This window comes from Eriocheir sinensis, chromosome 13 (genome assembly GCF_024679095.1).
Source record: "Eriocheir sinensis breed Jianghai 21 chromosome 13, ASM2467909v1, whole genome shotgun sequence".
NCBI lineage: Eukaryota > Metazoa > Arthropoda > Malacostraca > Decapoda > Varunidae > Eriocheir > Eriocheir sinensis.
In genome coordinates, this window is record NC_066521.1 from 16,269,263 (window position 1) to 16,285,710 (window position 16,448).

At 38.3% G+C, this 16,448-nt stretch overlaps 1 protein-coding gene across 4 annotated transcripts in view; it reads right to left on the reverse strand.

Moving 5' to 3' along the window:
* Positions 1-16,448, reverse strand: part of LOC126998082 (protein FAM50A-like) — a 33,352-nt gene that overhangs the window by 1,468 nt on the left and 15,436 nt on the right. For 3 of the 4 annotated variants that reach the window (XM_050859461.1, XM_050859459.1, XM_050859458.1), the window contains 7 exons: positions 15,699-15,719; positions 14,506-14,565; positions 13,865-13,915; positions 10,327-10,371; positions 9,175-9,231; positions 4,598-4,708; positions 2,817-2,891 (listed from right to left, as the gene is read on the reverse strand). In XM_050859461.1, coding sequence (XP_050715418.1) covers positions 2,817-2,891; positions 4,598-4,708; positions 9,175-9,231; positions 10,327-10,371; positions 13,865-13,915; positions 14,506-14,565; positions 15,699-15,719 — 420 coding nt within the window. Of the gene's footprint in view, positions 1-2,816; positions 2,892-4,597; positions 4,709-9,174; positions 9,232-10,326; positions 10,372-13,864; positions 13,916-14,505; positions 14,566-15,698; positions 15,720-16,448 lie in introns of those variants that run through there. The other variant, XM_050859462.1, reaches the window with a different exon arrangement.

The following is a 16,448-nucleotide window of genomic DNA, read 5'->3' on the forward strand; positions in this document are numbered from 1 at the left end:
CTATTAATACTGATGTCATGTTCCTTTCATCTCTCTCAAAGGAAGGCCGCAGCACAAGTCCCCACTTAATTTAGCCCAGGCACTCTGCCCTCCATGCTATAGACTCCACTCTTCCACTCTCTTCCTCGCATGTATTCTAAAGCTCTTGTGCATTCCCTTCCCTGGGAGGTGTCCTTCCACACTCACCACCTGTCTGGCTCCTGTACACCCTCTTTTTCACCTCCCCACTCCCTCCTAGCAAGCAAGGCCCTTCAGATTGTAAGGTTCAGATACATAGACCAATACTGTACCATGAAGGATGGGAGGATATATGAAGAACATAAGAACATAAGAACGTTGGAGTCCGCAAGAGGCCGGTAGGCCTATACAAGGTAGCTCCTTTGACCCTAAGCTCCCGTGTATCTAACCCCACCTAATATCGCTGTCCGTGAATTTATCTAATCTATTTTTGAATGTGACAATTGTATTGGCACTCACCACATGACTGCTAAGCCTATTCCACTCATCCACAACCCTGTTAGTAAACCAATTTTTTCCTATGTCCCTGTTGAATCTGAATTTATCCAGTTTAAACCCATTACTTCGTGTCCTACCCAGTTCTCTTACCAACAAAACCTTATGAATATCTCCCTTAATAAAGCCCTTCATCCATTTATAAACCTCGGTCATGTCTCCACGCACCCTTTGCCTTTCTAGAGAATGCAAGTTTAATTGTTTGAGTCTTTCCTCGTATGGCAAGTTTCTCAACCCCTGAATCATCTTAGTCATCCTCCTCTGCACTGATTCTAACAAAGAGGAGACACAGATCCAAGAGACTGCATCCAGTAGGACTGAAGTGAACAACAGAACAAAATGTTTGTTATGTGTGAAGATTATAGGTATAAATTCAAAGAAATAGTAAAAAGAAAGAAAATATCAAGACACAAGAAATTGGACTCACTCAATAAGCATATGATTGAGAAAAATTTAATTACTTCTTGTTAACTAAATTTTCCTCACCAAGCAATTATTAATTAAATTAATATCCTCCTCCTCTCTTCCCTCTTTCCCCAGTCCTTATTATTTGCTTAATTAATAGTAGTTTAAAATATCATAATTAAATACTACCCATTCCCTAACCCATGCATACAGACAACCTCAGTTTAATCTGTAGCCTGTAGGTGAGACATTAAAAGCAGCTTTCCACAAAGAGTAGTGGAGGCCTGGAATGGGCTGAAAAAAGATGTGGTCCACGCAAAGACGATTCATGATTTTACGGCAAAGTTGGATTATAGAAAACATAGAGACAGGACAGTAGGAGCATAGCTCCTCTCCCGTATACCACAACTACAACTAGGTAAATAGGTAAATACACACACACACACACACACACAGTACAGTGGAAAAGGGCACATTTGGCTCCATTATATAAAAGCAGAAACAAAAAAAAAGAGTCTCTGAACTATAGACCGGTTTCTCTAACAAGCATCATGTGCAAGCTGTGTGAGAAGATAATTGAAAGACAGTGGGTAGGTCATCTAGAAAGAGAGAAGACAATAGATGAAAGTCAATTTGGATTCAGACAAGGTAAATCTTGTCACAAACCTAATATGTTTTTACTCGAGTAATAGATATGGTGCAGGAGAGAGATGGATGGGCGGACTGCATATTTCTGGACCTAAAAAAGGCATTTGATAAAGTACGACATAAGAGACTGCTGTGGAAATTAGAAAATAGAGGAGGATTGGGGAGAAAAATGACAGAATGGATGAAAAATTACCGAGCAAATAGAGAAATGAGAACTGTGTTGAAGGATGAGATGTCAGAATGGAGAACGGTCACAAGTGGAGTTCCACAGGGATCAGTGTTAGCGCTGATAATGTTTTTAGCATACGGTATATAAATGATATGCAAGAAAAAGCAAAGAGTTATATACATGAGTATGTTTTCAGATGACACCAAACTGCTTAGAAAAATAAGAGATGAGGATGATTGTAATAAACTGCAGGAAGATTTAAATGAGATACATGAATGGAGTAAAAAATGGGAAATGGGGTTCAATGAAAAGAAGTGTCACACAATGAAAATGGGCAGGCGTAAAAATAGACCGTGTGGAGTGTATGAGATGGGAGGGACAATCATCGACACAGCGAAGGAAGAAAAAGACTTAGGAATTATAATACAAGATACACGGGCACCTGAGAAGCACACAAATAAGATATTCAGAGAAACATATAGTCTGCTGCAAAATATTAGAGTGGCATTTCACAATTTGGATGGGGACATGATGAAGAAAATACTAACATTGATTAGACCAAGGCTAGAGTATATGGCACAAGAAGGACATAAGAAAACTTGAAAAGATTCAATGGAGTGCGACTAAGATGGTACCAGAACTATCAAACCTGCCATACGAGACTAGATTAGAGGAACTGGGCTTACCAACACTGGAAGAAAGAAGAGAAAGAGGAGACCTGATAGCATTGTACAGGAATACGAGTGGAATGGACGTTGGATAGAAATGATTTAATTGAGATGGAAGGGAGGAGGCAACTAAGAGGACACAGCAAGAAATTGAGGAAGGGGACTTGTTTGAGAGACATAAAGAAGTTCAGTTTTCCATACAGGAGTGTGGATACATGGAATGGACTTAGCAAAGACATTGTTGAAGCGGGCAGTGTCCATAAAATGAAGGAAAGGCTGGACAAATACAGATTAGGAGACAGGATTGTCCAAGCTTGAGCTCAGGCCCTGCATACTACAAAGAGGTAAATACAAACACACACTCATATAAATATATAAACAGTAAGGTATATATGTGAAGCCAACAATAATACCTGTCTGTTTTGCCCTTCTTAGGTTTCCTGAAGGAGTCCCTGATTTTCTTGAATATACTCTTTTTCTTTATATCACTGTAAAAAAAAAAAATAGGAGAGTGAGTAATATATTCATGAAAATGAAGAAAATACATAATTAATTATCAGTAATCTCGGTTAAACTTATATTTTTCAATGACATTTATCAATCAACAAAGACCAATTCCCTGTTCCTCTTACCTCTCTCAAGAGGAGGCCCCAGCACACGAGTCCCCACATTCTGCTGCCCTCCACATGCAAACACTCCATTCTGTTCTTTCATACTTTCTTTCTTCTAATGCCAACTAGAATCCCTAGCTCTCTGAGGTTGTTCCTCATATATCTTTCAAGAGGATCACCATACTACAGTGGCTAGCACTTTCTCCTGCTCATACACTGTACCTCTCACACTCAGTGGGTACTAACACTGATTGCCTGCCCTTCTTTCCTTTCTCAAGGGGAAGACACTTTCTCCTGCCCATACCCTTGCCCTCTGCCCTCCATGCTACAGACCCTCCATTCTTCTACACTCTCCCTCTTAGGTATTCTAAAGCTTTGTGTATTCCCTTCCCTGGGAGGTGTGCTCTCACACCCACCAACTGTCTGGCTCCTGTACACCTTCTTTGTCACCTCCCCATTCCCTCCTAGCAAGCAAGCCCCCTCAGGTCATAAGGTTCAGCTACAGAGACCTATAATGTACAACTAAGAACAGGAGGACATACAAAGTAATGATTCAAAGAGGAGATGCAGATCCAAGAGAATTTATATAATGTAGCACTGATGTTAAAAACAAAAGAAAATGTTGATGCCATGTGTGAAAAAGAGTATAGGTATAAATTCAGAGATGAAGTAAAACGAAAGAAAATATCAACACACAATAAACTGGACTAATTCTGTAAGCAGATGATTGAGTAAAATTAATGTGGTATTGTTATAGTGATTATTATAGTTCCTATTATTATCACTGTTATTATTATTATTATAATTATTATTATTATTATTATTCCTATTATTAATATTATCATTATTATTGTTATTATTATTTATTTTAACTTATTTGTGTGTGTGTGTGTGTGTGTGTGTGTGTGTGTGTGTGTGTGTGTGTGTGTGTGTGTGTGTGTGTGTGTGTGTGTGCTGCCTGTAGTGCTGGCAGGCTTTCTTGAGGGGCCTTATGGACAGCCCCAGATTGGTTGTGGCTCAGGCTAATGTTATTTATAGTGGCTGCCGTGATGTTTGACTTTTGCTTGGACCATGCTGGCCCCCGGTGCTCCTCTTGACCAAAGCCATTGAAGTTAAGGTTGATTGAAGATCCAGATAGCATGTGGGTAAGCTCAAGTCACTTAGCGAGGACTTGAAAAATCAGCGTGATTCAGTGGGAACTCGAACCTAGTCCACACTAAGTCCTCCGGCTCACCACACCTGCACGCTAACCACTCAGCCACCACCTCCCCAACTATTACCATTATTATTATTATTATTATTATTATTATTATTATTATTATTAATCTTGAGATACATAAAAGGCCATCAAAGGAAAATAAAAAATGGATGCAGACCCAAAGTGAGTTCCTCTGATTAGCAGACATGGATATGAAAAATTAAGGAGACATTAACAGGTAAGAATAGAGAATGATAAGAAAATAGGAAGGGGGAAACACTACCTAATGAGTTGACAGGTGGGTGTTGACTTTTGCTTTAAACTTATCAGAATGAACAAGAGAAACAGTAAGCAACTCGTGGTACATATCACCAGCAATACTCACCCATTCTGTTGATGAGTTGAAGCGCCAACTTTTCTTTCATTAAGTTTCTCCTTCAATTCTTTTATTACTTCATCATTGACCTGTCTTTTCTCATGCTTCTTTTTATTTTCTCTGTAAGAGAAAACCACAAGATTTACAATTTCCTACAGAAGAGAAAGTGACTGAATTGCCATCTTCTAAACCCTAGAGGGAGTAAATAGTTATATGAGCCTGTTTGCAGACAGTGCAAAGCTGCTAAGACATATAAGAAACATTAAAGACTGCAAAATTCTGCAAGAAGACTTAAACAAGATTTGGAAGTGGAGTATGGAATGGGAGATGAAATTCAATGTGAAGAAATGTCATGTTATGGAAATGGGAAAAGTGAAGGAAGACCAAAATGGACATATAAAATGGGAGATGGTGAAACATTAAAGAAAGTACACGAAGAGAGAGATCTGGGAGTAATGATGCAAGATAGCAAACAGCCAGAGAGTCATGTTAATTGGATAATCGGTGATACGTATAACATGGTGAGAAATATAGGAATAGCATTCCACTAAATGGATAAGGATATGATGAAAAAATTAATTACCACTATGATCAGACCAAAGTTGGAATATGCAGAGGCAGTGTGGTCTCCCCATAAAAAGACACACATAAAGAAACTAGAAAGAATACAAAGGATGGCAACAAAAATGGCTCCAGAGCTGGAGGGATTGACATACGAGGAAAGACTAAAGGAAATGGACTTACCAACACTAGGACAAAGAAGAGAAAGGGGAGACCTACTGCAAATCTACAAATTATTGAGCAAAATGGAAGAAGTAGACAACAAGGAGTTACTACTAAAAGAAGAAATTACCACTAGGAACACAAGAGGACATAGTAAAAAATTGAGGAAGGGAAGATGCTTGAAATGTAATGCCAAAATTTAATTATGTACAGGAAAGATAGAAATTAGGGAGGAAAAGTAGTTTTAAGTATTTTTAATTTTGGCATTACAGAGAGACATAAAGAAATATAGCTTCCTGCAAAGAAACATAGAGGTTTGGAACAGACTAAGTGAGGATGTAGTATCAGCAAGAAGTGTGCAAAGCTTTAAGGAAAAGTTGAATAAATGTAGATACGGAGATGGGACCACATGAGTGTAAAGCCCAGGCCCTGTAAAACTACAACTAGGTAAATACACACACACACACACACACACACACACACGAGCTTTAGGAAAATTCTAGAACAACAGCAACAGGAACAGAGGGAAGATATAGAAAAATAAGTTGTGAATATACTGAAAAATAGAGAAACAATGGTGAGGGACATGGCAGAAAAGAAAAAAAGTGTGTTATGGTGTTTGGTTTCAAGGAAGAAAAAAAAAGTGAAAGATCAGAGAGTTATGAGAGGAGTAAGGTAAAAAGTGTATTGAGAAATATGAGTACTAAAGAGGAGGAAAAGTTAGAGGAAAAAGTAGATGAAATAACTAGATTGGGAAGATATGAGGAAGGAAAAAACTGACCACTAAAGATAAAGCTAAGGTCCCAAATGGCAACAGAAACTATACTAAATAGGTCATGGAAACTAAACAACTCTGAATCAAATATATGTGAGGAGAAATATGTCAGAGGATGAAAGAATGAAAGTAAAGGAAATGATAGATGAAGTGAAAAAGAGAAATGATGAAAGATCAGAAGAAGCAAAGAAGAAATTTTAGGGGAGAATGAAGAACAAAAAACTGAAGAAGTGGTGGATAGGAAGCGAAAAGAGGGAGTAAGGGTGTTGATAGGAAGAGGGGAAAGAAAGGGAGAAGGGAAGAAAGGTTTAAAGATTGCGTACACAAACATAGATGGTCTTGTATCAAAGAAAATTGAACTAACTGATTATTTAAGTGAGAGTGATCCAGATATTAGTATATGTATAGTTGAAACAAAGTTTGTAAAAGAACTGGAACTCGTGCTGGAGGGAAAGAGCAAGTACAACATTTGGAGAAAAGATAGGAAAGAAGGAAAGGGAGGAGGAGTAACGATACAAAACTTGAAAGTGACTGAAGTGAGATATGGAAATGACAGTGCAGAGGTGATGGCCGTGCAGGTACAGGTATAAGGTGGAGAGAAGAATAACATAATAACAGCCTATGTTCCCCCTAAAACCAAAAGTTGAAATGAAGTAAGATATAATGCTATGCTGGAAAATACAATATGGGCACAGACAGATGAATTAAAAAATTATAAAAAGGTAATATTAACAGGAGACTTCAATTGCAAAGAAGTGAAATGGGAAGATTTTGTAATGGAGGGTGGTGAAAATACTTGGGGAAGTAAATTATTGAAGCTGGTAACAGATAACCTGATGATGAAGTGGGTGCAAGGTTGAGAGGGGATGAAGAACCATCATGACTTGACTTAATTTTCACAAAAAATGTGGAGTTGGATAAAGGAGTCAGTCATGAGTGCCCTTAGGAAAGAGCGCCCATGAACTATTGGAGATGAAAACTTTGGAAGGATGTGAATATCGAGAAGAGGCTTATAAGGAAAAACTATGCTAAGGCAGATTACGTTGGACTCAAGACTTTCTTTGGTGGGGTAGACTGGACTGATATGAAGAGGAGTACTAATATTCAAAAGAAATATGACTTTTTTATGAATATTTACAACAGAGGAATAGAGATATATGTTCCATTCTACACAGTAAAAACTAAAGGAGAGAAAACATGGTTTGGAGGGAGGAGTGAGACAGCAAGAAGAAATAGAAATAAGGCATGGAGGAATTTAAAGAAAAGAACAAATAAGAACAATAGGGACAAATATAAAAAAGCAAGAAATGAATATGTGAAAATAAGGAGAGAGGAGGAAGCTGAATTTGAAAGAAGAATAGTTTTTAAATGTAAAGAAGAACCAAAGCTGTTTTATAAATTCATAAACGGGAAGTTAAAAAGAAATGAAGGAGTGGAAAGGCTAAAGGAAAAAAACGTAATCTATGAAAAGGACAAAGAAATTGCAGAAATATTAGATAAAAATTTTCATAAAGTGTTTACAGAGGAAACCGACTTTGACTGGGGTCTCGTAAATTGCAATGAGGGGAAACTGAATCATGTAAAGGTTGATAAAGGAGAACTGATACAGCTGATGAAAACCTTAGATGGAAGGAAAGCAATGGGACCGGATGGCATCTTGGGACAAGTGCTAAAAGTGTAGAAATGAATTATTGGAGCCACTTTGACATAATAATATGCTCTATAAATACAGGAAAAGTGCCCTTACAGTGGAAGAGAGCAAACATTGTACCAATTTATAAAAGTGGAGATAAAACTGAACCACTAAATTATAGACCAGTTTCTTTGACAAGTGTAATGTGCAAGAGTTGTGAAAGTGTAATAAAAAACAAAGGGTCGAACATTTTGAAAAGGAAAACATGATAACTGAAGGACAGTTTGGATTTAGAAAAGGGAAATCGTGTGTCACTAACTTACTCTGTTTGTACTCAAGAGCAATAGATGTGGTGCAAGAGAGAGAAGGGTGGGCTGATTGTGTATATCTCAATTTGAAAAAAGTTTTTGACAAGGTTAATCTGGAAACTACAGCAATGGGGAAGAATGGCCCCGTAAAGGTCACAAGTGGAGTGCCACAGGGATCAGTGTTAGCATCAATAATGTTTTTAATATACATAAATGATATGCTAGAAAAAGTAGAGTTATATGAGTATGTATGCAGATGATGCCAAACAGCTTAGAAAAATAAGCATTATTGTAATAAGCTGCAGGAAGATTTAAATGAAATACACATTAATGGAATGGGAAATGGAGTTCAATGAAAAGAAATATCAGACAATGAAAATGGGTTAAAGTAAAAATAGACCAAGTGGAGTGTATAGGATGGGAGGGACGATCATCAACACAGTGAAGGAAGAAAAAGGTTTAGGAATCATAATGCAAGATACTCTGACATCTGAGCAGCACATAAATAAGATATTCAGAGAAACATATAGTTTGCTCAAAATATGAGAGTGGCATTTACCTACTTAGATGGGTACATGATGAAGAAAATAATAACAACATTGATTAGACCAAGGTTAGAGTATATGCAGTGGTTGTTTGGTAACCACACAAGAAAAAGGACATAAGGAAACTCAAAAGGATTTAGGATTGCAACCAAGATGGTACTAAAACTATCACCTGTCATACGAGACTAGATTGAGGGAACTGGGCTTGCCATCACTAGAAGAAAGAAGAGAAAGAGGAGACCTGCATGATAGCACTGTACAGGAATACAAGTGGAATGGAAGTGTTGGATAGCAATGATTTAATCAAGCTGGAAAGGAGGAAGCAACTAAGAGCACACAGCAAGAAATTGAGAAAGGACCTAAAGAAGTTCAGTTTTCCAAACAGGAGTGTGGATACATGGAATGGACTTAGCAAAGACATTGTTGAAGCAGGTAGTGTCCATAAAATGAAGGAAAATCTGGACAAATATATATTGGGAGACAAGACTGACCAAGCTTGAGTTCAGGCCCTGTATACTACAAATAGGTAAATACAAATAGATAAATACTCACACACACAAAAATCAGCCACTATACATAATTTTCTCCCAAGACTCACTTACTCTGTAGTTTCACTTTTATTCTGAGAGTTTCCCCTTTTTCTATTCCTGAGTTGACGCCTGTAAAAAAAAAGCAGAAAAATAAATAAAAATTTAGTCAATTGCAAAAACAAACTTAACATCTAAACTACTGTTTGCTTAACCCTGAATCTTCAACTCTCTCCTCATCCACCTTTCTCTGATGTCTGTTCCTGTTATCTCTCACAAGAAAAAGGAATCAAACAAGCCAATGAGATGAACAAATATTCACCTCCAACACATCCCTATGTCTCAGAGGAGCGCTGAATGGCTCACTGTCCATTTTAGGTTGTGGTGGCCTTATTAATATCATCACTGTATGTAAGATGTATAAAGCTGTCATATTAGATGGTTCCATCCAGTTTAGGATTATTTTTTCATCTGTTATAAAAAGGCTTCCCAATTCCAGTTAGTAACCTCCTGGTTCTTAGAATAAATGTGATGGCAAGAAAAAAGTCTAAAACATATATAGCCTCTTGTAAAGAAAAAATGTTGCACCAATTTCTATTCTACTGCCAAAGACTCCCTGGCATTCTGATGTTAATCATACCTATATCTTTCAAGGGGATGACCATACTACACTGGTCAGCACTTTCTCTTACTCACTGTGTCCTCTCACACTCAACATTCTACTAACACTGACTGCCTGTTATTCTTTCCTCCCCCAATGGCAAGCCTCAGCACCACTTCCTTATGCCAACACCCTCTGCCCTCCACACTACAGATCCTCCATTCTTACACTCTTTCCCTCTTGGGTATTCTAAAACTCTGTGTATTCCCCTCCCTGGGAGGTGCACTCTCACATCCCCCATGTGTCTGCCTCCTGTACACCCTCTTTGTCACGTTCCCATTCTTTCCTAGCATGAGAGTTCCCTCAGATCATGAGGTTCAGATACAGAGATCTATACTGTACAACTAAAAACAAAAAGACATATTAAGTAATAATAAATAAAGGTAATTTAGATCAGAGATATTTTACTGAGCATAGTAGAGGAAGTCAACAGCATAATGAAACTGGACAGTCATGTATATTGGAGAAGAATATAGAAATTCTGAAACAAATGATAAAGAGGAAAAGAATATTGACAATCTAAATTGGACTCAATCTATTACCAATAACTTAAAAGCGATACTCACTTTGTCCGGAAGATGAAACAAGGGAAGTTATTTCGAATACCTCTTCTGTAAGAGAAGATCACAAGATAAGTTATTTTCCTTCTCAGCTCTTACTTCATCAACATTCAGCGATGCATACATTTTTGATCCATAAATGTTTCTTGAAATTTTAAGTAGCATATACATCCTTTTTTCTTTGATATGTTTACCATGAACCAATTCCATACCAAAATACAAACATTTGAACTTTGCATGCCACATACACATTTTCTCAGCCCACTCTAACACACACACACACACACACACATACATGCACACAAATACACACACACACACACACATACACACACACACACACACACACACAGACAGCACTAAAGCCGTGCGTGTGTGTGTGTGTGTATTTACCTATTTCAACTGGGTAAATACACACACACACACACACACACACACGGCTGTAGTGCTGTCTCGTCTCTAATAAGTGCAGTTTTGACAAATAAAGAACGTGAAAATGGAAGAAGTGCCGGGGCCAGGCAGCATGTTTACACCCGTGGTTAGGCCACAGGAAAGTCTCAGATGGGTATGGGATTTCTCTGGTTTTGGTCGGTGCTGGCTCTGGTCAAGTTTGCAATTTACATTAACAAGATGGAGGGACTGAAAAAGTAGAAGGCCCACAAGAAAAATTACGGAAGAGGAAGTAAAAGAAGCACTAAAGGAAATTAAAAATGGTAGAGCAGCAGGACCTACAGGGCTAACAGTAGATTTAATAAAAGCAGCAGGAAAGGAAGGAGTGGTGGAATTGACAAGAGTGTTCAATGATGTATTAAAACAGGGAGAGATACTAGAAGACTAAAAAGGAAGCTACACTATACCCATTTTTAAAGGGAAAGGAGATGCTTTGAAATGTGGTAAATATAGGGGGATAAGGTTTTTGGAGCATGGCATGAAGGTATATGAAAAAGTTGTGGAGAAGAGGCTGAGAAGGATAATAAAAATTGAGAAATGTCAGTTTGGTTTTTGCCCTGGGAGATAAACAACTGAAGCAATATATACTATGAGAGGGCTTCAGGAAAGGTTTATGGAGAAGAGGAGGAGATTGTATCATGTTTTTGTAGATCTAGAGAAGGCATTTGACAAAGTACCAAGGGAAATTATAAGATGGGCATTGAGAAGGCAAAGAGTACCAGAAAGATTGGTTGAATCGGTGATGGGACTATATGAAGGTACAAAATCGAGAATGAAAGCAGTGGTGGGAACATCAGATGAGTTCGAAATTGGAGTGAGGGTTCACCAGGGATCTGCCCTTAGCCTGCTCTTGTTTATAACAGTAATGGAGGAGGTAACAAAGGAAGCAAGAGGAGAGGCACCATGGGAGCTGCTGTATGCAGATTGCAGATGACTTGGTAGTAAATGCAGAGACAGCAGAAGAAGTGAAAGAAAAGTTTAATAAATGGAAGGAAAGAATGGAGGAGAGAGGTTTGAAAAATAATATGGAAAAAACAAAGTACAAGGTGACTGGAAAAAAAAAGCAAGAGAAAAGATTAAATCAGGAAAATATCCATGTGGATGCTGTGGGAAGGAAGTAGGTGTAAATTCAGTCTTGTGTACATGTTGCAGGCAGTGGTGCCACCTTAGATGCTCAGGCCTCAGAAATGTAAGAGGAGTGTAGAATTTTACATACCCAGCTTGCATAAGGAGACAGCAAGGACAAGAAACTGAGAGGGATGAATTAGAGGTGAATGGAGGAAAGCTGGATGAGGTAGAACATTTCTGTTATTTGGGAGATGTTCTGGACTGTGAGACAGGAGTGGAGAGGACAGTGAGAGCGAGAGTGGCGCCAATGTGGTTAAAGTGGAGGGAGGTGGCTAGTTTACTTGTGAATTGTAGCATCCCTCTAAAGAGCAGAGCAGGGGTGTACCAAGCATGTATGAGATCAGTGATGTTGTATGGAGCAGAAACATGGGCTTTAACTAGAAAATTGATGGAGGTATTGAGAGCAAGTGATCACAGAATGCTGAGGTATGTGGCGGGGATCAAGTGGCAAGACAGGGTGTCCAGTGCAGATGTAGCTAACAGATGTGGAGTAGAGGACCTGGAAACAGTGCTCAGAAGGGAAAGACTCCGATGGTTTGGACATGTAAAGAGAGCAGGGGAGGATACAGTGCTGGGAGTTTTGGAGAGATTGGAGGTAGAAGGAAGGAGACCAGTTGGTAGACTTAGGAAAACGTGGAGAAGGTGTATACAGGAAGACTTGGCATTGATGGGATTGGTTGAGCATCGGGCAGAAAACAGAGTAGAATGGAGGAGAGCCATAAAGCCTCCAACCGCTCAGGAAGAGCGAAAACGGATGTTAAACGAAATGATGATGATGATGAACAAGATGGAGGGAGTCAACATTTATATGAGTTTGTTTGCTGATGATGTCAAGTTACTTAAAAAGATTGGAAGTGAAGAAGATTGTCAAGCACTGCAACAGGACCTGGACAGGATATGGGAATGGAGTCAAAGATGGGAAATGGAATTAACACCAGAAAGTGCAGTGTGATGGAATTTGGAGAAAGGAAAAAGAGAACTTCAGGTAGCTTACAATAGGAAATGAAAACATTAAGAAAAAGTCAATGGAAAAGGATCTGGGATTAATTTGTCGCCAGAGAAACACATACTACACAGAATTGTATGTGAGACATACAACCTAGTGAGGAACATAACATTGTTTTTCAATATTTTGATAAGGAAATGATGAAGAAGTTGATAGTGACAGTGATACACCTGAAATGCCAGAATTTGCTCTTTTACTATACTCCCACACAGCCACTGCGTGTAACGAAACACACAAGAAATTAATCCAGACAAGGAAAGGTTTTGCCGGAGCTGGGGATCGAACCCGCGACCAGCGTAACGGGAGAACCACTCCTTTACCAGTTGGCCATAGAGGTACCCTGCTGGCAGAGTGAGTTATGGGAGGCTCACCCATCAGGCTAGTTGTGTCACTACACACCCAAAGTTGAAATATGCAGCAACAGTGTGGTTGCTGAAGACAAAGTTGAATATAAGGAGAGTAGAAAGAATTCAGAGGGCAGCAACTCAGTTAGTTGCAGGACTGAGAGACTTAACATATGAAGAGTGATTGAGGTGATTGAATTTACCAAAACTGGAACAGAGGAGGGAGAGAGGAAATTTGATTGCAGTGTATAGGGTGTTGAATGGGATGGAAAAAGTGGACAAGGAAGATCTAATAACATGGGACACAAGAGACTCAAGAAGCCATGGAAGGAAGATGTAAAAGAATGCCTGTAGAAGAGATATTAAGAACAGCTTTCCACAAAGAGTAGTAGAGGCCTGAAGTGTCCTGGAAAAGGATGTGTTCCATGCGAAGATGATTCATAGATTCAAGGCCAAGTTATATTATAGTAGATATAGAGACGCACAATACGAGTGTAGCTCCTTTCACGTATATCACAACTAGGTAAACACACACACACACACATGCCTTTACACACACACACACACACACACAAAAAAAAAAAGCATGCATAAACATGAAGCCAGCAAAAAATACCTGATAATATCCAAAGTTTTGGATGTTATATTTCCAATCGTGTCACTATCACTGTAATAGAAAAGAAGAAAGATTGATTAATTTCAGTGAAAGATCAGACTCAGTGTACTGCATCCTCAGCTTAACCTGAATCCTCCAATAGAATAGTATATCCTTCCTGTGGCACTGATGTCTGTTACTTTTATCCCTCTGAAGGCGAGGCCACAGCACAAGATTCTGTACTTTCTCATGTCCATACAGTCTGCTTTTTGTGTTCTAGATCTTACATCCTTTCACTTTCTCCACCTCTAAAGTATTCTAAGTCTCTGTTCAAGCCCTTTCCTGGCAGGTGCCTTCACACAGCCATCATCTCTCTTGTTCCTGTACACCCTCTTTGGCATCTCCCCATCCCCTCTAGGCAAGCAAATCCCTCAGAATGTAAGGCTTTCCTACAATAAGACATGAATTATGAAATAATAAAAAGAAAAATAGATCCCACAGGCTGTATGTATCTAACGTAGTACAGGAAATAAGCAGTACAATGAAACTTTAGATAGTCATGTTTAAAAAAGAATATGTGGATTCAAAGATTCATAGTAAGAAGATGGAAAAATATCATGAATAATGAACTGTATTTACAATGAAACAGCAGTGATACTTACACTTTTTTATAAAGCCTCTTCATTCTTGGATCCTTTTCTAATCTTTCTTCTAATAATTTACTGAAATTAAGAGATTATATGATTAATAATTTCCTTTAGAGAGCAGAGTTGATGCGTTTCTAACATTTAACTCGAAACAGTGATGAATGGATATAATTGCTACATTACTGTTTGGTGAGTTCATTAAAGTCACTCTCTCCCTCTTAGGTGTTCCAAAGCTCTGTGTATTCACTCCCTTGGGAGGTTTCTTATCACACCCCACCTGAACACCCTCTTTCTCACCTCCCCAATCTCTCTTAGCAAGCAAGTCAACTCAGATCATAAGATTCATTAGCTACATAGACCTATACCAGAGGTCGGCAACCCATAATTCGAGAAGAGACAGTTTCTTCAAACTTGGAAGAAAAGCAGTGCTGCTGGAGCCATAGTGCAAATTATGAATGGAAATTACGAAACATTAAAATTTTCCACCTCCATATGGGCATTATACACCATAACCACAGACAAGATAATCATATACACTATAATAATAATAATAATAATAATAATAATAGTAATAATAACAAATATTATTGCAACTGTCATAAAATAAACTGTTATATTTATGAAGCCAATCCTTTAACTTAATATGATGTCAGTAACCTACTGTCAATCTTTTAAAGTTTGTTACCACGACTGAACAAATATTACATACCGGTACTTTTAAACAACATGCTAAATGTACTTAAATATATCTGGTCACCATGGTGGGTTTAAACTTTAAAGTGACTTCTGCTCCAGAGTTTCTTGGGAGAGCTGCTTAATGTCTGCAGCGTATATGCTCTCATTTTTTCTATGATAATTTGGACTTTTTAAGTAGGTGACAGGAGCTGCACAGGTCTCTTGAAAGAACTGCCTGCGGCTCCAGAGCTGCAGGTTGCCGACCGCTGACTTATACTGTACAACTAAGAACAAGAGGGTATATGAAGTACTTTTTTTTATTTTTTTTATTTTTTTTACTAATAAAAAGATTAAAATCTAAGATAATTTGACAAAGTAGAGGAAGTCAACAGCATGATGTAACTTTAGAAGAATTCTGACACATAATAATAAGAGGAAAGAGTATCAACACCATGAATGGGGCTCGATTTTGTAAACACATTATTAGGTTAAATAAAATATATTACCAATAAATCATCAGCAATAGTACTCACTTTGTAGGGCCTCTTTCATTCCTGTAAGAGAAGACCACAAGATCAATAATTTTTCTTAGAGATGAAAGGCCATACTTAGATATATTGTGCTAACACAGCCAGCATTTGAGCCGCTTGCCTAGTGACTGCCACACCAGCTGTTGAAATACTAGCTGATTTAAAGAAAAGATAATGTATTGCCCCTCTCTTCTGCTGAATTTCATGGTGGCATGCGTGAAAGATTGAAAACAAACAGGAATCTTAAAGCTCTATTAAACAGGCTAAGGTTCCTCAAATAACAGTGGAGCAGAAGAATGCAGGTTGACTCTTAAAGAACACGTATTGTCTTCTTACAATGTTCTTGAAGCAACATAAAAAGTAGCTGCTAGTTTTTTTTGTTTCTTTATTCATATTGTATGAAGTATGAATTCCCTGAACAGTCAAGAAATCTACATCACAACACACCGTGTAATAGTCACACTAGAGGGTATCAAATAAAGCTAGTTATGTGAGCTGCCAGCAGGAAATGGTGATGAAGAGGGGGAGGGTAATTTGCCATTGAGAGGATTGAGAGGTTTAGAAGAGGATTAATTCTCTTCCATTTCCTCTTGACCCTTTCCATACTGTGATGCTGACGTCTGCGTCACGGATGGAAAGGGTTAAACTATTCTCTCCTTTGGTGTCCAGGCAGCACCGGCTTCCTTCAAACAACCATTTTGACCCTTTTGGTCTTACATATGGTATATACACATTTTCTTGACCAACTTGTAA